Source organism: Perna viridis, chromosome 11 (assembly GCF_037379345.1).
Source record: "Perna viridis isolate PV_CMFRI_1.1 ecotype Kerala chromosome 11, ASM3737934v1, whole genome shotgun sequence".
NCBI classification, from domain to species: Eukaryota; Metazoa; Mollusca; class Bivalvia; order Mytilida; family Mytilidae; genus Perna; species Perna viridis.
In genome coordinates, this window is record NC_142455.1 from 17,555,910 (window position 1) to 17,580,033 (window position 24,124).

The 24,124-nt window shown below is 31.9% G+C and overlaps 2 protein-coding genes across 9 annotated transcripts in view; one reads left to right on the forward strand and one right to left on the reverse strand.

Moving 5' to 3' along the window:
- LOC148603168 (plexin domain-containing protein 2-like) overlaps nt 1-6,959 on the reverse strand; it is a 73,810-nt gene extending 66,851 nt beyond the window's left edge. For all 8 annotated transcript variants that reach the window (XM_088554122.1, XM_088554121.1, XM_088554118.1 and 5 more), the window contains exon 1: nt 6,839-6,959. In XM_088554122.1, coding sequence (XP_088410248.1) covers nt 6,839-6,926 — 88 coding nt within the window. In that variant the 5' untranslated portion in view covers nt 6,927-6,959. The remainder of the gene's footprint in view (nt 1-6,838) is intronic.
- Nucleotides 6,960-7,027: 68 nt separating this feature from the next.
- The window catches only part of LOC148603169 (uncharacterized), a 57,085-nt gene continuing 39,988 nt past the window's right edge, over nt 7,028-24,124 (forward strand). Inside the window, exons 1-10 of the mRNA XM_088551289.1 lie at nt 7,028-7,105; nt 8,599-8,630; nt 10,429-10,508; nt 11,163-11,295; nt 12,249-12,442; nt 13,422-13,573; nt 15,399-15,502; nt 16,962-17,100; nt 17,681-17,988; nt 19,203-19,271. Of these exons, the coding sequence (XP_088407415.1) occupies nt 10,453-10,508; nt 11,163-11,295; nt 12,249-12,442; nt 13,422-13,573; nt 15,399-15,502; nt 16,962-17,100; nt 17,681-17,988; nt 19,203-19,271 (1,155 nt within the window). The 5' untranslated portion in view covers nt 7,028-7,105; nt 8,599-8,630; nt 10,429-10,452. The remainder of the gene's footprint in view (nt 7,106-8,598; nt 8,631-10,428; nt 10,509-11,162; nt 11,296-12,248; nt 12,443-13,421; nt 13,574-15,398; nt 15,503-16,961; nt 17,101-17,680; nt 17,989-19,202; nt 19,272-24,124) is intronic.

Consider the following 24,124-nt stretch of genomic DNA (forward strand, 5'->3'; position numbering starts at 1 on the left):
GGCCATGGTGAAATTGAATATGATACAAACATATTACTGATTTTAAGAGTTACATTGTATGTCCCTTATTCTAGGTCTTCCTCCTTAAGGAGAAGATGCAATTATGAGGTTTCAATATATAAAACTCTTGGATTATTTCACTTTGGATCCCTCCCACTATTATCATACTCCTTCATGTACATGTATGATGCCAAACCTTTCTATAATTTTTTGTCAAAGTTCCTCAGCTGTCTATGAGTTGCACCTGCAACTGATATGTTGAAAGACAGGGTGATTCCTGAATATACACAAATGTATGCCCAAAAACTTTGTAAGCAGGGGTATAAAAAAAAACAAATACTTTATCCTACATGTTATATACATGTTCAAGCATCAATGTTAAAATATATATCAGATATTACTTTAAAAAGCGAGAAAGACAAATAAATTAAAGAAAAAAAAGGGACAAAAGTTTAAAAGAGAAAGAGTGTACAATTTAATGGCAAGTTGTATCATAACAGAATATGAATAGCGAATTACAAGAAATAATCCTGACTTGACCACAAATCCATTTTTTTTTTTTTTAACGGAAGTAACATATCTTTACAATTAATGTACATTTACAGACATACCTGGTCTTGTTTAATGCAGTTCAACACCATCAAATGTATAATTGATGACAAAAATTACACACTCTGCCACCTATACTGCTAAATGCCATATTTTACAATTAATGTTGACATAATAATGTTTTTTTATGAGAGAAATATTAATTTAAGACATGTGTAAATGTCCAAGAAATTGTAATTTTGTATACAGTAGCTGCTGATCCTGTAATTTGTCATCTTTACACACCATTTGATAAGACAGTTAAGCATTTAATTTTTTGCTGATATTGCATTCTGTTGACTTGTACAACATATACAAAAGTATAGTGTACATGCATATTAATGGTGCTTAATTGAAAATTGTATTTTTTGACAATTTCATATACAGCTGTATATCATTAATTAACCAAATAAATGCCATAAGTGGAAACTGTAATTCTTTAATTGAACTTGAAAAAAATCTAGGAACACCATTTGACATTGAATGTCCCACATACCTACAATGTATTATAACAACATTTTTTGTATTATTAGAACAAACACCTACTGTACATATGCATGTTTTCAATTACACCTGTATCAGACATGTTTTTACTACATGTGTACTTGATGACAATCTGTATTTTTCATGGTATTCCATGGAAATGATCTGTAAAATCCTGAACTTTGTGAAATTTTTACATCGGTACTATGTAGATATTCAAGTTCCCTAAAGAGTAATTTGCAGTCAAAATTTGTATAAAACACGAGAATCTGTACAAGTAAACACCTCTGCAGTATACAGAGTCATGACAAATCTAATGCAGGTAAACATGCAAGTTTTGATTTGTTGAATGAGTATCAAGGGAAGCAGATTCCAGTGAAAATCACAAGAATGTAATCCAGGGACAAAGACCAAACATGGAATATGGCATACACAACAAAACAACCAAAAAACACATACAAAACAACAAAAGTAAATGAGCAACTCAGACTCCTCTAAAAAAGCATGGACAAGGTACAGTGGTATGGTCCTCTGCTTTTCTAGAAACACCAGCCAATTAATTACTCATTAAAAGTCCAGGGAAGAATAAAGTGAAAAGAAAAGATATGACATGCTGAACAAGTCAGTTTTCATGATGCAGATGGATACACCACGAGGATCCACATGTTTATGATGATGACCATAAAACTTTTGAAGTGATGACTTTAATCTTGCAGCAACAAAATCCTGTTCCAGAAACCTAATTGTAAGAAGTCTAATGTGATACAAAAAGTCCACGTAGATATGGCAAGCTCTGGCAATTACAGCCAAAAAGAAGTGAAGGGTATATCAATGCAGTTTTCAATTCTTTCACCAAAATACAAACTTGGATGTCAGCAAAGGTTTTGTTTATTTCCTAAAAAATTAATCATTATATGTGATCCAACATGAATACTCCATTGAAGTGTGATTCCCTTCCAGCTATTACATACTTATTATTTTACAGCCTTATTCTAGCAAGATTTTAGATTGTATGTACATAATGTACCAATAACTTAAGTTCTGGATCATAAAACAATGTACCAATTACTTAAGTTCTGGATCATAAAACAATTTGACAACGTGTACAATCGTACAAAATTTTACTGATATCAGACGAGTGCCTCAGAGAAAAAATTTGTAAGCTAATGAAATATAACTGGGCAACTGTTGGAATATAATATGAATTAGACCTTGCATTTTTATAAAAATGGGAGGGGCTAATTTAAACTACTGGTAGACTGACTGATGTGTTGATTCTTGAAAGACTGTTGTTTGTTGGGGTTTAACATCTGAACAGCAATATTTCAGTTATATTCAGATGATGAACATGAAAAGGATGATAAAATGAACATGAAATGATGATGAAATGAAAAAAAAGGATGGGACACAAGGATAATAGGGTCGACAAATTTTGATTGCCACTAGAAAAAGGGAGGGATGGGCAGGCTAATTCTTTCAATGCTAATATGCCAGCAATGATACATTGAAAGTCGAAATTAATTATTAAGATCAGAAAATAAGGATAACAACAAAATTACTGAACACATATCTGATTCAAGTCCAAAATAAATCTGTCAAAATAGATATTACACCACTGGAGCATATACAAATGTAAATACATTTAGCAGGAGCCAATATAGAATTTTTATTTTTTAAAAGGGGGGTTTAATCCAGAAAATTATAAAGAAGTAGGAGTTCCAAGTTATAATTTCATTATTTTTGCCAAAATTTTGTACAAAGTTAACAAAAGAAAATGTCAACAAAAAAGGGTTTTCCAATTCCTGGAACCCTCCCCTTGATTCACCACAGTGTCAGTACTGCAATTCAAAACTTTTTCATGTAGACTGCCTCCAAGTTATCCTCTTGCCATGACACACCAGCTGTACAGAATTCAGTAGAAAGAATCTACAAGGATAAACTATCAAGCAAAAGAAACCTGTGCATCTGTCACTGACAACAACCAACAAAATAAAACAGGAAACAGCCAAAGATAAAAATTGAAGGAAGTTTACTATTACATGAAAATGACTCAATTTAAGTCATTAAAAAGAAGACCTTTCAATCATTGAAACCACAGTCATATATACAGACATAACAAACTATCAATCAGTATACAATTATCCATCAAAGTCTAGTTATCACTCCATAATAAATATATTTGTACTTGTAAATCGTCAGTTTTTGCAGATAAACTACATGAAGTACTGGTAAACCCTAATAGATTTGTACATCTATAGATTTTAAGAATTTGATGAAGTGAACTCTGCCTTGCCATGTTGTCAATGTTCCTAAAGTGAAGGAAACATGAATGATCAGTTAACAATAATGTAATATTGCTTTCTTGAAATTACACATACAATAATTCTTTACACAATTACAATGTTGCCTTCATACAATTACAATATTGCCTTCAGTTCATATGATTACTACCTTAATACATTGTGTACAATTAGAAAATGTATATAAGGACAATAAAATATCACATTACAAAGAAGTATGAAATTTACTGTAACATCCTGATAATATACATTTACATACAGTGGATTTCAAGAAACTGAATAAGAAATGAAATCGTAAGGTATCTGGTAAAAGTGAAGGTATAATAAAGCACATATCAAAAAATTATAAATTTCATATTAGAAACTGAACTCTAAAGTGACCTTCTGGGCGTCGGTATCTAACAAAATTGTAGCACTAACAAATAGAGGGTATTGAGTTTAATCTTGGGGTATGATAAGATGTATAATATCTATTGTCTAAGGTACATGTACATGTATATACTATGTAGCTTAAAGCTCTGATGCATTTTAAGAGTGATATGAGAGATTTTATCATGTTCACCATAATTTCTTTTTTCAAAATTAACCAAGATATAATTTTGTTTCAATGACAAGAAAAGACAAAATTTTATCACAACTTAGGCACTGCAGTGGAAAAGGTAAAACGTTATAAATGAATTAGCACCTAGGCTTACAACGATTTGTACATTGTCAAATGTAAATCTATGTCACATGCTAACCTTACAATATTAACTTGACAAAAATGCCTTTAAGGATATGAAGATAAATTCACCTATTCACTGAATCAGAGTAAATATTTTCCCTATGGCAAATGACTTAAGCACAGAGGTACAAAATATTACAATTACACTTCATCTTTTAACAAGTGTGGTTTCAAAATTACATGTGCCTAATTGAAGTAAATTTAATAAAACAAGTTTAATCATTCATTACTAAATGTACATGTACAAGTTAGATAATTAGAGAACTTAAATTTAAAAAAAAACTGAAATAATTTAGCATCCATCCTGCTACATGGATGTACAAATGTGTACAATGTACTACACTTTATTGTTACAGAAATGGAATCAACTTGGTCCGAGAAGAAAGAAAGTTGTATAAAATCAATGATAAAATTGTGTTGGTAAAGGTCAAACTTGGCCATTTGTTGTTTAACAGTTAAAACCAAAACAAGGAAAAATGATCTGATAATCTATAAACCAGTCCATTGTGTATAAAGTTAGCTTTAGAGCAAATGGCATTGTTGGCTATCATGAAATATCAACATGAAATGGCCTTGTTTTATTATGCTCAAGAGTTATAATTTTCAAAATGACTTATGAAATATGTTTTTTTTTCCACATTTATAAATAAAGCTATTATGGTAACTATGGATACCAAAATGGTCACTGTATGAATAAGAAAGAAATGTAAAACTTTGGTTTACATTTACATATACATGTATACATGTACATAAGAGTCATCAAAATGTACATAGCAAGAACTGAATTTTACTTTCCTACCCCATGAAAAATCAATTAAATTAATTTTAGTACTTAATTCAGAAAAAACACTATCAAACATCAATATACAAAAAAGTACATGTACATCCAGTGCCACACCATTTAACAAAAACAAAACAAAAAACCCTCAACATATACATGTACTTAAATCATATATTTAGATCGAAATATGTTTTTTGTACATGAATATGCAATATAAGTGACTGTTTAAACCCTTCAATACTTGGAACAGACTTGAAATATAGTTAATATATGTGAAATAATGAACATGACATGTCAAAATCTGTATCAGATGATGTAAAACCCCCTACCTACATGTATATAACCCCTCAGGCTGGTGAAGCTTGGCCTGATATGGGAGTTTCAGGTTGATATGGTATATGATGCAGATTTTGGCATGTAGTACATGTATATAGTATGCATTGTACATGTATCTCTAGGAGAGCAAGGAGAGGTAGAAGAAGCAAAAGGGGCATAGGAATGACAATTATTATAATGATTAGATAAAATACAATGATGACACACATACATTTTTCTATCTTTTCCCAACATGCACCATAGTACAAGATACATTGTACATGTACGCTGAATGACATTAAAACTAACAAATGGAAGTTTAATCCCTTTTACCCAAAGGCAACCTCAAGTTTATAACATTTTCATTTACACAAACTATATGTCTGTGAAATTCCATGCTAAAGTAGGTACATACATGTAGGTCAGGTATACAGGTATATTTTTTAAAGTTCATTTCATGCATGATGCTTGGTGTATATTCAGCAGAAACAGAAAATGTATGTGCATTGTAAGCACTTTTTTTCTTTAGCTAAGCAAAGAAATGTGTACATATTTTTCAGTGTATAATTTGTGAAAAATCAAGATTGTAAGGAAACAATGTTACATGCAGTAGCTGATACATACATTGTACTTGTACAATCTACGTGCTAGTAATGTATTTTTTGCACTATTAAATATAAATTTTTTATACAAATGAATAATAATATATATTTTGTAAAGATTCATGATTATAATATACAATGTATCTCTGTGACCTTCAATTCTAACATTCCCAAAATATGTTCATGAAAACAACAATACTAACATACATGTATACATATACATGAAGTACATGTACTTAGTCAAATGCTATTAAAAGGTTTTTTTTCAAGATTCTAATATTAACATATTTTTTATAATGTAAACATGAATCTTTGAAAATTGAATTTGGTATAATTGGCAAGGAACAATTATTTACTGGACAATTTCTGAAATACAAATGTACTTGGAGTACTGTGCTGTAAACATTAATATGCACTGCTTAAAAATCATCTTATTAAGCTTCAAGTTTCAAAATAAAAAAATGTAACTTTTCTCTCATATGAAAGATTGTAGAAGAAATAAATGGTGCAGTTTCACACTTATACTTATGCTCCCAGTTTTTAGTTGAGTTCAAGCTGCTCATATACTTTTGTTACTTTGTATGTATTATTTTAGTTACTGTATGTTCTGTTGTGTTTATCTGTTTTCCATGTCTGGTCTTTGTCCCTGTACTACATTCTTTTGATTTCCACAAGGATCTTGGTTCCCTTGATTACTCCTTAAACAAATGATTTATCCACTCCAATTAGTACTTTTGTAAAGATTTGTATATCAATAGAGAAATTAAGATGTATTGTAAATGCATTCTTCATTGCTACCAACGATATTAAAATACCACCTCAAATTTAATTTCAATATTATATCATTTCAGTCTATAAACAAATGTATATTTGCGGTTTCCGCAACATCGTATGATATAACAAAGAACCATGGAAGTTATAAAACAAAATTAACAAGACAGGTATACGTACAGGTAATTTCTCAGGTAAATTATTTGTTGGGGACTGATTTTCGAGTGAAATAAGATATTGCCATATTCTTAGAAAATTAAATTTGTAAACGAACCTTTGGTTATTATTATATCCACAAGCGATAATAAGATAATTCCAATAAACATAAACAATTGAATAGAAACTTGTTCTGTCATCGCCATGTTGTTTCGACTATTTTGAGAAGTCTCGTCGAATCTCTACAAATGATGGAAATTCCCGAGAGTTACCAAATATAGATCAAATTCAGCCAAATTCAAATAGACCAATGATTATCATTGGATAAAAATTGAAAACAATCATTCGGGCCGGGAAATTCAATGGTGTTTGAAGTGACAAATTGGTAAGAATGTTGCAATAAATTCAAATTGAGGTACTTTTTAATGGAAGTTTTTAAAGTAAATATTTTTATTGTTGCTTAGGTAGAATCTAATTAACAAAAAAGGTATACAGTAGTTAATTACAGTAGATATGTTTACCTTTGTTTTCGAATATGCTGTATTAAAATAAACACATCGCGTCATATTACGACAATGGACATGCCTACCTACTGTTTCTCTTTGCATAAGGTCAACATAAGGTCTCTCCACTCAGCACCAAACTCCCTTTCTTTGCCAAGAGGCAAAATATAGAAAACTGCCTCACCCCATGCCGGCCTTGGCCCATCATGTCATTTTCAATAATCCTTCACCTATAATACCTTTTTGGATTCAGTGTGGCTTTTATGCAGGTGGATTCTGTAATTTGATTAGATTGTTACTTGATATTGTACTTTGCCAAAATATTCTGTAGGTTTCTTGGAGTTCGGACAACTGGATTAATAGCCTCAAGTCAGCTTTTGTGACTTCACATTCACTTACGTAGAATTAACTGATGTTATATAGTTTTTCTTCTGTACTGTTTTGATTTCAAAAAGTTTATGAAAGGGTAATCAGGGGATCCAAGATTGTAGGGTAAATCAAAAGAATGTAATCCAGAGACAAGGCCAGATATGGAAAACAGAAACACACAACAAAGAACACGAGATAACCAAATTAATACATTCAAAGTAACAAAAGAAAATGAGCAACTTGGACAAAAGACTGGAAGCATGGATCAGGTACACCAGTAGGGTAAGCGTCCTCTGATTTTCTAGAAACATGCAACGAATCAATAGGCATAAAAAGTCAAGCCCAGGGTAGACAAAGAGGAAAGGAAAACTATGACACACTGAACAAATCAGTTTTCATGGTGCAGGTGGGTACACCATAACGATCCACGAGTTCACATGTTTTGATTTAACTGTGTGTAGGGTATTTTTTCTAGTTTAGAAAAAAAATGTCTATTTACAGTTATATGACATACCTTTTTTGTCCGTACCCTAAGCCAAATATCCATTAACTAAAAATAAAAATAAGTAATTTGCAGTTAAAATCAAAAGTAGTCTTTCTGACGGTTGAGGCAACACAGTGTTTTCATATCTTCAGTGTGTATAGTCAACCCATTCGTAAACAGAGGCCAGTCAGCAGCATGGTTACCACAAAAATAGTTACGAATAATACATTTTAAGATGTTAACATGTGCATGAAATAACACTCAGAGATTGAAGTAAAAGTGAACCTGTGCTAAAAAAATAAATGTAATGCCAACCTACTGTCTTTTTTTTTTTAAACAATATAACCTTTAACAACGATATTTTTTTCTTGGCCTAAGTGATGTCATCTCTACAAGTACATTGTACCTGTAAGTACTTTAACGTTGTGTACATGAGAAAATACATTTTAACCCCTGTGGGATTGAAGATATTCTAGCTATTGGTGATGAAGGTTTATATCTCTCCTTTAATATGTATTCTAGGACAGACATATGACAGACTTGTGGAGAATCATGTAAGTATTTTGTAATGTTGGGTTGAAGTTCAGGTTAAACGATACAAAATAGGAAATAGAAACTTGTATTTCTGAAATGATTTGTTAGGAAAACAAAATTTAATTGTAGGAAAATCAATATTTTTAGTAGTTTTCCAAGTGAAATCTGAAGTTTGAAAAAAATCCAAGTTTACTGAACTCCTGATTAATATTGAAATGAAGGACAATGTAATTGTAGGACACTTTAAATTGTGATTTCCATATGCCCAATGTAAACTGTTGTATCAAGTTTTGTTTTAAAGGATTGTAAATCGGATACACAGAGGTACATGTACATGTAAGTACCATGAACATAATGTACTGTCAACTAAAGCAATGGCACAGTTTAGTACTAAGTTCACTTGCAGAGTGACAGGATTTGTCAAGAAATTTTCCAGAACACATAAAAAAATGAGCAGTGATTGGGATTAAAATTTTGCCAATGGGACATTTTCAATTTCAATGGGCCATTCTAAAAAACATTGCACAAAATTTGGAATAGCAGCTAAGGCCGGCTAGAGATAGATATTGAATACCAAATGTAGCATAAACAAACTTTAATTTACATAGCAGATCAAATGTTTATTTAGAGTTAACAATTAATTTGTCAGTTAATTGTCACATCAAATCACTTCTTTTCTGTTGGTTGAGTTTTTATACTAATGTAATGTCTAGTGCTTTATCATAGTCTACAGATCCCCCATCAGTTAGACCCCAACTTGGCTATTAAAGTAGTTTATCACAAATGATGGGAAAGAGTCTATTTCTTTGTTTGGCTGCAGTCAGATTTTGGATTTTTTCTGGGGGGGGGGGGTACTTCGGGACCAGATAATATGACTCCACCATTATTAATATTTTCAATAGGGGGTTCATAATCGTGTCCAGCTGCCAAGTTAGTTTCTACAATAATTACAGTTTGATTCTGGTAATTACATGTACCATCATTAATATTTTTTAGGATTTGAAAAAAATAATTTCTTTTGTTTTGGGTCTTGCTTAAAAATGTCTTTGGTGGCATTTTCAATTTTAAATGGGACCACCAGTCCACACTTTTCTGATATTATCAAATTATTTTTATTCTTTAAAACAGTGTTTATTGTTCTGTCAAACGCGTAAGCAATCAAGAATATGCAATCTAAAAAATCGACTAAGTACCATTTCATTCCCTGGTGTTCAAATCCCCCCGAAAACATGGCGATCAAAATGTAAGCCTGCAGCTAATAAAAACATTGTTAAAAGACACGGTCATGCCTTTTTTACTGTCACAAGTACACTTGAAGTAGTGGACAACACTCCACCATTATTGATGGAAACTTAATGTGCGCACGTGACATCACGCATTAGTCACTCAATGTGCCATTATCAGAGGAAATGCGACTATTGCGCATGGCACACGGTAATCTCAATCACTGAATGAGATTAATCTTATTTTCAAAAAAAGAACACAGTTATTTGAAAATTCAATTTGAAACAGTCCATTTAAAAAAAAAAGATAAATGTTATGTTTCAAACATGCTTGTTCAGTTGTTTATACATGTATATGTTTATTCATTGAATTTTTAAAACGTACACTGTAGATGGAAAACAATGGATTCACCTTTCAATATCATAATTTCACTTGCTCTTTTGATTTGCTTGTTTTCTGATCAAATACATGTACTACTTACTGCATGATGACAAGAATAGCCAATTAACCACACAATAAAATTGAGCTCAGGTTTACCGTTCAATGTCACAACTGTACACTTTACTTGCTCTTTTACATTACATTCTTTGATAGAATACCATAAAGACATTTGACAGCATGAGGACAATGAGAGTAGCTGCTAAAACTGAGAGCACACCATCTGCTTGCAAGAGGTTTGTACTGAAACTCCTATAAGCATCATCTTATAAAATACATGTAGGATTATTTCATTTGTTTTGATGAATTATATTCTAAGGGAATATCATTTTGCAAGAGCTTGCATATGAAATACTGTCACAGTAATTAATCACTGTTCTTTGTTTCTTTGTTCAAAAGTTGATCAAGTCATCAGTACACTAGTAATAAACATGTACACCAGCAAAATTGATTTTACAAAAAGTTGTGATGAATTAATGATAAAATTTTGTAACGTTGTGACAACATTACTTACAACAAATAGTTACACATACTACTACTTGCAGACTCAAATACTGGACTGTATTATTTATTGAATGTGGAACTTTAAAAAGTGAAAATTATCAATTTTACTTATCTGCTACAAAGATTATAGATACATGTACATGTAGTATGATGAAGATAAACAAATTAAATGTTTTATTTAAGTACTTTTATATGTCTTTATTGAGATGATTCATAACTTAAGGTTTTTTTGATGCAGTCAAGTATATTTTTTTTGTGTACAATGCTTATTGTGTTTCACAAAATTTCTTGTTACCAATAAACAAAAAACATCTGTTAAATGTTGTCTTGTCAACAACATTGTTTTAGCATCTTCTAGGAATGGTTAAATTACCTTTTTTTCTTAGTCATTTACCCAGACCTGTGTCGTCAACAAAAAAAATGAAGGCACGACCAGCTCCTGACTTTAGCAAGCTCCACAGGAAGTGGGAGGAACAGTTACAGAGAGGAAAAAGTTGTAAGAAGAAACCAAATACCATAGTATGTATGACAGATAATCTGTAAAACAGATTGGGTGTCTTATTCTCTCATTATTCCCTCACTTGTCATTGTCCATCCAAGCATCCAATAGGCATATAATAAACAATATGTTGATTTGAATGGCTAATGTTCTTCATGAAACATGAAAATTGGAATCAGTGCCTTACCGTTTAGCTACCTTGGAGTATATTGCCACGTTACCAGTGCATATATAGTATAAAGGAAATTTTCTGTAGTAATAAAGACCACAGCCCTAACAGTAACACATTAACACCATGACATAAACACCCCCCCTTTAATGTTACAATTTATTCTACTTCCCATAGATAAATTTGATAATGGTATGTGACTTAACTGGGAAAGTATTTTAATTGGTGGATATCAATTTTCGTGGATTAGCAAAGAAACACAAAATCATGGATTCTTGAATTCATGGTTTTTGATATTTTCAGTATACACATCAATGAAATTTTCCTTTTCATTGGGAACCAAATTTCGTGGTTTAGTCTATCCAATTAGTACCCCACAAACAATAGTACTTTCACAGTATATGCAAGTAATTGAGCATGAATTGTAAAAAAATAGTTACTGTCTGATACCAATTTCCTGTTTTGTGGAATTGCTGTACAATTAGGAGATATACCTAGCATGACTTTTTTATTAATAAATTTCATTAGTATAGTTATAGGAAAATGTCATCACTGGTTGATTTTTCCAGAGCATTTGAACAAATTTTGTTTGAATTGAGCCTTGTTCTACTTTTATTATAATGTGGATATGATGTTGGATGAAAACATAGCTCCACAGACATCGGTTCCAGGATTGTACCTATTTGTGCCGCATGAACATCGGTTCCATGATTGTACCTCTTTGTGCCGCATGGACATCGGTTCCATGATTGTACCTATTTGTTACATGTTGCAAACATTGAACTGAATTGTTGATCCTTTTAGGCACAGCCTTTTGATGTTACAAAGCCAGGAACCAAGTTTACAGTCCAGGAAAAAACAACAATACTGAACGACTTAGAAGAATTTGATGTTGATTTTGAAAGTGACCAAAAAGCATTAGACACCATTCTCAAGAACAAAGGCCTTAGTGAAAAGAAAGTCACTGGGAGAACAACTATAGACACTTTATCAATGAGGTTTAACAATCTTATCATATTTAATTTTTTTTTTTTAATTCAAGGATTAAGATATTTTGAAATAATTTAATTTATTTTGTTACACGTTTTCTGATTGGTTAGTTCTTTTTGAGCAAACCATGTTATTTTTTATAACCTTGCTTTGTACAATGACATCATTAATGTCCATTGGTTCACACACCATGATTCAAATAATCCCAAACTAATAATTTTTCTATTATTAATAAATTATTAAAAAAAATTTACTAGTATGGCCAGTTAGAAATTTTTGAACAGTTGACCTGATTTGGGCCAGTTTACAATGAAGCAGTTTATACCTGTAAACTGTAGCCAACCAGGTTATTTTGTATAACACGTTCAAAAATTTCAAACATTCTTAAGTTAGAAAAAGGTACATTGTAAATCAGCAAATTCAATGAACTGTCTGATAATAGTATTAAATGTTATTTAATGTTATCAAATCGCAGGAACTTTGATATTTAGGCCAAAAAATAAAACTAGACTTACATTTGATCAAATTTAACAGTTGACAATTTCCTATCTTTAGTGACATACATGTATGTATCAATTTTTGAGGATATGAAAAATTTCAATTTGTGTATGAGAAATGCCTTATTTGAGGTATTTTTTTTCCTCTGTTAAAGTAGTGAAATATACACCATAAAAATATGTTAATAATACTGTAGTCCTATTAACATTCTTGCCACTTGGCAGTTCAGTTTTTGATATTTTGTTTAAAATTATTGGTAATGGTTTCTTCTTTTTTGATAAAAAAAATATATATAATTGGAAAAAAAGGTTCAATCATTTTACTGGATACACAAAACTTCTTTTAAGTTCATATTTGCCTATGAAACACCCTTTATAAGATACACCTCAGTTAAAATTTCCAGTATAATGAGCAAATAAGATTTAAAATAATTATGGGGATCCTTACCAAATCATCACATACTGAAACTTGTTTAATATTTCTCCTCAGCACTGGTAAGATGAAGACAAGAAGTTGTACCAATCTAGGGAAGAGGAGAATCCTTGGAGAACTGCCATGTGATCCCGACCAGATACCAGGAGACAGAACAATTACAGCTAAGAAAGCCTTAGCGTTTGATAAAGACACAACTGAAGACCAAGGTTCTCTACATTATAGCCATGATAATACCCCTTTGCTTACAATGCTAAGGGATATTAAGGAATCATCTTGTCTGTCTATTGTTTTGCAAGCAATGCTAAAGGATTTTGTCTGTCTAATGCTAAGAAATATTTTAGGAATCATCTTGGCTGTCTTTTGCCTTGCCAACAATGCTGAGGGATATTTAAGATTCATTTTGTCTGTCTATTGCCTTGGTAATGCAATTCGTCCTAAACCATTCAATAGATTTAAATAAAACTTTATATGGCAGTTTGGCATCATATGTATTTGTGCATGAAGGAAGATGACTATTGATGGTTGCTATGAATATTTTTCCCACAGTAAGTTGATCAAGATTTTTACAGTGACACATAGTAACAAATACTCTGGCTTAATCTTCATTTGCACTGAATGGTGGGAAATAAAAACTCTTAAAGCCCTGGCGTTGATTTCACAAAAAGTTGTAAGTGTAAAGTTGATCGTAAGGAACGACGTCACAACCTAATATAGCATTGTGACATCATTAATTTACAATTATTTTCAACACCTAAGACTTTTTGTGAAATTGACACCTGTAGTGTTTGAAACTTCTTAAACTGAGGTTAATCAAAAAGATAGACAGAAAAAGGTAACATTTGTGTTTTCAATCAACAATATCCATTAAAACAGATCCAATTATACTGAAGTTTTTATACCACTTTCCAAAGGAGAAGGGGTATATGTTTTACCCTCTAACCAAGTTTTTAACAATTTTTTCCATCACAGTTTTCTCAGCAACTATTCATCACAGCGTCTTGAAATCTTGAAATTTTAACACATTATTCTGGTAGGTATGAAATATGGGGGGGGGGGGGTCCATTTGGTTAGGATTCGACATCAGTTGCTTGTTTTGAGAGGACCTCAGGAAACCTCTTTGTTTATTTTCCTTATATCATGATTAAAAGCGGGAGTATCACTATAGTAAGCCTTCGCTCACAGATTTCTTGGGTTTTTGTTTGTTTTTTTGTTTTTTTTTCAAACGTGTTAATTTAGAAATTCAGCTTTGCCTATTACCAGTGATATCACTTTGATTCAATGAAGACAAAGGAAAGAAAGGACAAACTAATGTTGAGAAAAAATTTATCAGTACTTTTTTTGGTTCATACACACTAAAGAGGTCATTGATTTCATGAAAATCGACCTATTAAGTGGTAGTAATTACTACAACCAAGCATCAGACTAATACATTTTTCTTACATTTGTGGAGTCATCTTTGAAAAAAGGGACACTAGCTGAAAGGGGCAAGATAACATAGGTAAAGAAATGGTTGTCCATTTTTTACATTTGTCACAACTATCTCTCTCCCATCATCTGGATGGATTGATTTCAAATTTTATACAGACTGGTTATATATTATGTTATTTGGTTTACTGTCTGTTCTCAACTCCTTTTTATGGTACTTTCCCAATTTTTCACTATTTGGAATGAGTATACATACAGAATAATGGCAGTTTTGAAGGTAAGGCAGAAAATTTTACTGTGAGCCCATTAGGGCAAGATGTGATGTTCTGTTTAGTTGTTCAAAACTGACATAATTCTGTTTATCTGCAACATCATTGTGAATTTGACTTAGTAGGATGAAACAGAAATTATCAGGCATAAGAACAATAGAAAAACAATAAAAATGCCAGTGATTAGCATTACAAGGTGTGAAACTGCACATTACAGTTTTAAGAAAAACCTCTGTAAATACAATATTGTTCACTTATAATTCAATCCTAAGTTGTGGGCAGATGTACATCAGGTCATTAAAAGTTCCCATTTAATAGATGTAATTTATTCTTACAGATTTAGAGTTTGAGAAAGATCCTGAAGCCTTGATCAGTATTCTCAATGATGAAGGGATTGCACCAGTCACAAAAGAAACAAGGCAGACCTTTGCTGGATCAGCAGTATGTATAATGATTTGTTGCTATAGACACTTTAAAGTGATAGATTAAAATGCCAGTATCAAGCTTATAATATTGTGAAATTTCAACTTCTGAAAAGTCTATTTGGCATATTTATGAATTAAAATGATGTGAATCATGGCATAGGGAAATGCAAACTGTTATGTCATAATTACATTTATGTCTGAATGACGTATAGACAATAACACTGCACTGACCTGACATAAAACTGATGTATGGATTAGGTTTAGAACTGCAGGAAAATGTACGGCTTCGCCGAGCATTTTACAGGTTCAAGCTAAAATTTTTATATCAAAGTTTTTGTCAGGTCACTGCTATACTGCAACAAAAAATGTAAAAGAAAAACATGTTTAAAGCAAATAAAACAACATTTTTTTTATTTGAAGCGGGCGACATCCTTGCAACTTCAAAACAAGATTAGTGACGTCACAAAAGAAAGCTATGTTCAGTCAGTGACTATATATCGCTTGTAAATATACAGTCAATGCATTTTGACTGCTCAGATAGAACGGTTGCAGTTTAAAACTAAATATTGTCTGAAAAACACATGAAAGAATATGAGTAAATTCAACTTAAGAATTTTAGGAATTGGTTTGTTAAAAGTGTAAAAGGAATGGTAAAGGGCAATCTGTATACTTGAAGGGAGCTGTTATGTTACAAACAGCTTATGTTGTACATTTATGAGAATTTTATAGTTCAGGGCATGAACTGTATATTTTCTCTTCAATTATCTTTCACAAAATTTGCCATTTTTTTTCATTCATTTGACTTTATTTTCATCTTCATTTTCTAGAAGAAATATTAACTATTAGCTACCTTCCTACCTTTAGGGATTGTTTTCGATCGTTGAATAGATTATTGGATATAAATGACTTTGGGTTGGTTTACATTGAATAAACTTTGAAGCAGTTCATGTTGCAGCGTAAACCAACAGTTGAAACCTATTCTTATATTTTAATTCAAATACACTAGAAAACAAATAAAAGAAATTGTTTTTCTAATATGAAATCGACATTTTTACCCCTATCATGCTTGCTGTGATATTTTCTGCTTCCACTTCAAAACTGCCGTCATTCTGTATTTATTATGATTGTACTGACTGAAGAGAAATTTTATCTACTAAATTTCTTAGAGAAAAGATTTCAAAATTCACAAAAATTGTAGATATCATTTAAGGTCTGCATTTCATAAAAAAAAATCTAAATATTTCTCAAGTTCTCTTAGTTGTTATTTTCAAGCTATCTGATTGGTTGAAATTCAAGTTGAGGAATCATTTTAGGAAAATCTTTTTTGAAATAACTTCAACAAATATAATGAACTCACCAAGCCTCATTGATATTCTGGTTTTCATTCATTGTTTTGCCCATTTGTTTTCTAATATCAGTGATTAGAAGTATTTAACAAATAGCTGTCTGATTAAAAATAAAATTTATTTCCATAGTGTCGACCATCATTGTTACATCACCCTCTCCCAGCCAGACAGTCCTGTATATCTTCACTCACAAAGAAACCCCTGTCAAAAACCGATACAGAGAACTTATTAAAGTCCATAAAAGATCAACAACAGAGAACAATGCATGGTATGATTATTTGAAAAGGCTACTAAAAGGGAAATTAATTGGGACTGTGAACTATCAAAATTTATTATACAGGGGGGCATTCATTAATTCACTACCAACAATACCATTTATGAGAAAGCTTAAACATGTACAATCTTGTGGCAAGTAAAGTTCTTTCGTAGATGGAATCCAGTGATGCCCAATAATTGATGAAAAAACCTTGAAAAAATACAGAAATCAAATACAAGACTGGAAACCTCACCTCAACAGTTATATATCTTACCATTTTTGGCTCTCCGTGATATCGGGACAATTTTTTCTTCACCTACAAAATTTATTTTATTCTATATATATTTATTCCCCCTCCTATTCATACCATATATAAAATGATTCAATTGGAATGGTTTTTACAGCATAACATTAAAATGTTTACGTCTCAATGACTCAAAGCAGCACAAAAATATGTGGATGACAAGGGTATTCTCAGTGAGTTTTATTATTAGTATTTCAAGCTATGTATCATAAAAAATATATACATTTAAAAAATTGAAACTGATTACTGTGAATATGAATATGTGTTTTTGTTGGTTTTTCCCACCAGATAATAATGCCAGCAAATCACCATTTAGATCTGCTCCTATCGCTGTTCATGACTCACCATTTGGACAGAGAATTGTCAGATCAGTAAGGAATTCTATTTATGGTGACTACCAGGTATGTCCAATGTCAAATCCTGCTGTTTTTGGACCTAAAAGCTTAGCCATGAGGGATCGCCAGCAAAACCCTTTCTCAAGCCCTTCCCTCAGGGGTGCAGGAAGTCAAAATAGTAAAGAACAAGCATGCTGTCATGGAAGCCCTGCTTTGACTTCAGAAAATCTTAATGATGTAGAGAAGAATGCTAATGAACAGGTATAAGGACTGCTTTTTGGGCATAGTTTTAAATCATGTGTGTTTTAGATTCACCATTTTTAAAAAAAGCCTAAAGTTTTTATGTACTAATTCATATCAAATTGAGATACTGCCAATGGTATAGTGACTTATGGAAAAGAAAACTACACTGCAGAAACACAACTTTTGGGTCTACATATACCATATTTTTTAAGTAGTTATAGCTGTTTCTGTATGCAGATATGATGTAGAGAAAATCCTTCATTTATGTTCCAATTAAATCAACCAGATCCAGGATAACAATATATACAGTCTATATCAGTGTAACAACTGAAGGATGAATTATGGCCTTTTTTTTGTTTGTTTGTTTATTTTTTTTAATTTTGTGGTCTATAAGGCCAAATAATATTAATCAGTAAAGTCTCGTCTTCTCCTGCCCCTAAAATTTGGAAAAAAAATTAAAAAATCGGGGTGAATTTCAAAATCAGGATTTTTTTCACATCAGTATTGAGTATACTATAACACTCTAATCTTTCATTTCTTGGTAACTAAACAATGTTTCTTCTCTGAAACTGATGTGGCTATGGATTTAGAACATATCTATACTTCAAATAGCTCAAATTAAGCCAGCAAATATCTAGTAAGAAATAAAAAATAAAATCCTCCCACTCTTCCCATGTTTATTTATGAATGTTGGATGAAAACCTACCATTTAATTTCATTTGGCCTAATGGTTTCTGAATAAGAAATAAAAGTGAATATGATGGGTTTATGACATGCATGAATTACGTTCTGTCTGAATTTTGTAAGGACTGCTACTTATATGCTAAACACCTTTTATTTCCAGTCTATTTCATATTTCATATCAGCACCACAGTTTTCTTTTTTTTGATAATCCCTTGTATAGTTCAAACACTGATAATAGAGATAAAATAGTTGACTCAGTTACCTGTTACAGTATTCTTATCTGCATGTTCAAAACCAAGTATAAAATGTTTCATCGTTTAGATTATTGAACATATAAATAAGTTGTAAAAAAGATTTCTCATAAAAGATGATTTATTATTGTAGAATTGGGAGAAAAGTTACACTATTTAAAGCTGAGGTCACGTTGTTGTCTCTTGGATCACATATTCAGTTAGGTTTTTGTAATTTTAAATAGAGTTATCTCCCATTGAACATTTTGATGGGCCAACTACTGGTTGATGACTTTTTAATTACTTTATTGTTTTCAGCATAAGTCAGTTAAGTGGGCAGATGTTTTGAACAGTTATTCCTATTACAGTCCATGTGCAGTACCTAAGGTAAGAATTAAGTATTAAGAAACAACGTGCTTAGTAAAATTTTGGATTAGTTGGTGAGGATTTTTTAAATTTTAATATCTGTCTGTTTGAACAAAGTAAGAAAATAACATGATTGGTAATAAATTCACAACCAAATTTAGAAGCATGAAAAAATACTGGAAAAAAGAGGCAGTGGTAACAAAGGACTTGAGTCAAGAACCTGAGAACTGGCTCTGAAAATTTGCAATCTTCAAATATCTGACAATCGACTTATTTTCTGTTGTTTGATAGCTTATTGTATAACATCTGTGATAGTTGGGAAATTAAGGAAGTTTGACGAGGAACAAAGTTCATAAAACCCAATCAAAATACATGCAGCACCAAAAATTGTCACTTTTTGTTTTTTGTTTTTTTTTCACATTAGAATGTACAGAATGTTTGTGTCTTAAACTTGAAAAATTATTGCAAGATTTATTGATGCAAGAAAAACATTTTCATCAGCAGCCCGAAGTAGGTATGATCTACATTCAAAGAGTGAAAGGTCCTGGATTTTTTTTTTTTTTTGCATCTTAAATGAAAGGTCCTCCAAATGAAAGTGGAGGGTCATCAGTAAGAGAAAATGTAAATTCTGGTAGGTTCAGGACCCAACTCCATGAAACTTCAATGAAGTGCTAATTTGAACCCCTTATACATGCTTCAGATTCCACAAAATGTATAAATTTGGTTTTTGATTAATGTCAAATGACCCAGTAAATTGACAAGAATGCACCATGCAAAAGAATGAAATCAGATTATTTTAGAAGTACAAGTTCAGTCAAAATACTGTTAGGCATTTTTGACCCATCTGTCTGTCTGTCACAACTACTTTTTGCCTGGATAGTACATCAATTTTTTTTTTTGTGAAGGGTTAAAAGCAATAAAATGTTGGATTATATTGATTTTCACAGAAATTGGTTAGGGGGTCCACTTTTTATTTGTTTATAGGGAATTAAGTTTTTCAAACAAGGTTAAATGTGTGTGAGCGTGTTCACTATGGTTCTTTAAGGCCTTGATTTAAACCAAGTTGTATAGATTGTGATAGAATTTACTGCTTTCTCATTTGTATTTAGTTTCAATGATATGGTCACAGATAGTTCTGTTGCTAATAGATTGCTTTTAGGTGGAATTTAAGCATTGGAATGCCTATCAAAAATTTATAAATTAGGGTAATTAGATCACATTCGCTAAATTTGTTTTCTCTTTGAGAAAATTGTTAATTCTTTTCACTATTTAAGAACAGGAATTTCAACATTTTCAATATGCTTCACTGCAATGATAATTCTAACAGACAGTTACATTAAACTTCGTGTAATTATATCAAAATTAATTAAAATTTTCCTCATTTTAATGATTGCTGTTCATATCATATTTTGACCTTCAAGTTATTTGTGAAATTCTTTCTAAATACCAGACAAATCAGACATAATAATTTTACAGATCACTGAGATATATCATGTTGGAAAGACAAAATAAGATTTTGTCTATGCCAACCTGCAAGGAATTTTCTTTGTCTCCTGTCCCGCAGTTGTAATTCCTGTGAACTTTGCCAAAAATGTTTTAGGTCATAATGAGTTCTGAGATTAGTTTAGCCAAGGAGAGTTTCTGGTTTCTTTAAGACTTTGCCAACAACGTGATTTTACTATGTCTAAGATTGTATTATTGAAATAACATTACTTTGATGAACATGCATATCAGCATATGACAGCTGAAGTACCCTTTTACAGTCTTAACTAGCGATGATTTTCCCACACCACACTCTTGGCAAATGAAACTCATGAGAAAACAGTTTACAGATCTTTATAGAACTAATTTATTCAAAAGAGTGTTTAATCAAAGCTTGTATTAACCAAAAGTTCAGATTAGTTGGGCTAAATCAAGAGCAAAGAACATTTTTTATTGGGGCAGGGTAGAGATAAAAGAATAATAATTGTGCAGGAGTTGTGCTATATATACATAACATGGACGAATGTAGCCACCATAATAGCCAAAATGTAAAAAATCTAAAGTAAAATGGCAAAAGTCTCCATATTTTCAACCTGACTACAGTGTGGGAAACCATTTTTTTCCCATACTGGCTAGTGGAATATTGATCTTCCTATCCAAGTAGAAATTCAACTAGCAAAATTTGTTGGTTTTTTTTTTTATCTGTACTATCATCTGTTTTCTCTTGGATTTGACTGTCTTCTGCCTTTCTTTTTCTTTCTTCAACTACATGTATCTTTTCATTTGTTTCTGAATTGGTAAAAAAACTTTTCCATTTTCGAATATTCTCTCCTGTTGAAGCTTTTCAAGTACTTAAAGTACTCCATTTCTGAACTCATATTTTAAAAATAAAATTATATTTCAACAGATTCATCATGAAACAAGGAAATGTTTATCATTTGCTTCTTGTTCATTTTTATTTTGACAATAAACAACTAATTTGCAAGGTAACAAATCTTAAGTTACAAAAATAATTTCGTTTGAATACTAATACGAGATTGGGACTGTTGCGTATGTTTTGGCACATCCCGTTTACCGGAAATGAAAATGGCAGATCGTAAACAATGCTTTACAAGTCAATAAAATTGTGCAAAATTCACTTGACATATTCAAGCTAAACTTCTTAATATGTAGGGAACATATTTTTATTGTATGATGTTAAGGGATGTTTAACTAAATAAGCTGTTGGCTGGTTAACTTTCCTTGAAACTCGTCAATCAAATGACGGTCGCCAAAGTGACGAGTGTAAGCTAATGAGCTCACCAAATTACACATCTACTCGTATTTGGCGAGCTGGCGAGTGGTGGTTTCACACACTGTGACTACTTAGGGGAACTTTGTATAAACCAAGCCCGGTGCAGGTCCAGGTGTTAAAAGAGTAGGCCTGCAGCAAAGCTAAGCTTGTCGTAAAAGGCGACTAAATAGTGCTCAGAAACCTAGCCGGGGGCTTGGCGCTCTGGCCACAATGGAATGGGGTACCTCTGGCATGTTACATGCTGGGGTTGTCAGGCTATAATATGGAAAACCTGGCCGCGACCCATAGTGGTGCACTGTGCTGGGAAAGATGTCACTTTCCTTGCACGTTAAAGAACTCTTTTGTGGTATTCGATAGGAGTAGGAACCTTTGCGCTCTGCCACAGGAGGCTAAATTGCCCGACCTTACCCATTCCTTCCTTTTTCTAGTTGATTTCAAAATTTTTTGACCCTATTATCCTTGTGTCCCATCCCTTTTTTTCATCTCATCATCCATTTCATGTTCATTGTCTGAATATAGCTGAAATATTGCTGCTCGGACGTTAAACCCCAACAATCAGTCAATCATGTATAAACCAAAAGAGTTATGGAGTTATTTCCCTTGTTTACATTTCAATGATATTGTCTGAAGTAATAACCAGAATCTAAAACGTGTTTGTACTTATGAATTGTGATAACAGATAGATTGCATTCTTACTGATGAAGAATTATGTTTTGTGATAATTTCATAATTATTGATAAAGAAAATCCTTTTTCACAATTAGTCTTCTTAAACATTTTTTATACAACACTAATTTGACATGAAGTAATATATTGCATTTTCCTTATCTCTTAATTATGCCATTATTCTGAAAAGTAACTTTTACAATGCCATTATTCTTGCACTTTCAAAGATAAAGATGAAAAGATACCTCCAACACATGTAGATATCATCAAAATTTTGACAACTGTTGCTCTTTTCACTTTATGATATGTTTTTCTTGATTTTACGGTCTTTAGTCAGACCTGTCAGCCACCAGCAGGGGGCAACTGAACTTCTTGGTGCTGTGTTTATGGTAAAGTAATAGTTCCTAGTTTATGTGAAGATGTTGGTTATAATGCTACTTATGTTATCTATCAAAACATGTATGAAGTTTTGTGGAGACTAAATCTTGTTTGATGTAGATGTGAAAACACTTAAAATGATTAAGCTGTTTGGAAGTAATTGGTTTATATAGTTCTAAAGCCCATGACTTGTGTATCAGTCTTAATCATATCTCTCTTATGTGATAAAGGGTTCAGTATGCACTCTTTGTCCCTTTTCTAGTAGACTGTTTAGAAGAGTTTGTCCCAACTTGAGCCATTCAGTCTGTGTGTCACTCCTTCAGTTTAGGTATGTGTATTAGCAGGCATGGTTTTTCTCAGCTTTTTTGCCTCAGAAAAATAAAATCAAAATGTGCTGGATTTTGTATGAGCAGCTTGAAAATGATGTTTTTGCCAGATTAACCCCCATTTTCAGCTTTTTTCTCAGCTGACCTTAGTCATGTCTGGTATTAGGCTTCTATACCTCTGCTTGAGAGTTGTTATATATTGAAACTTGTATAAACTGAACCCTGAAAGAAACATTAGAACCTGTCTAAACCACACTTTTCCAAGTCCCTTTATTTCAGTTTAAATGTTTTTTTGTTTTTTTTTTAACCTTGGTAAACTTAACACCTGTCTAATACAAGCCAATTTTAGAGTCCATAAGGTGGTCAGTTTAGACAGGTTTCTCTGTACATAATGATAGTATAATTGTTTGTCTGTCTGTCTGTTCATACATCAATCTGTCACATTTTAGTGAACTCAACTCATCTTACACAACTCTATCAGTTTCTTTGATAATTGGTTTATGAAGCAGACTAACAAAATAGTTTTGTTAGTGGAATAATCAGAAATAATTCAACAAGACTCAACATTATCACTTGTTTTAACATGTGCTGGCCATTTAAGTTTAGTAGATGATGATAACAAAGGATAGGATAACAACATAGCTTGCCCTCCTGGGGTAGAACAGTGGAAACATCAGTTTCATATCTGAACTATTTCTAAACTAAAGAGAGTTAGTATACTTTTTACAT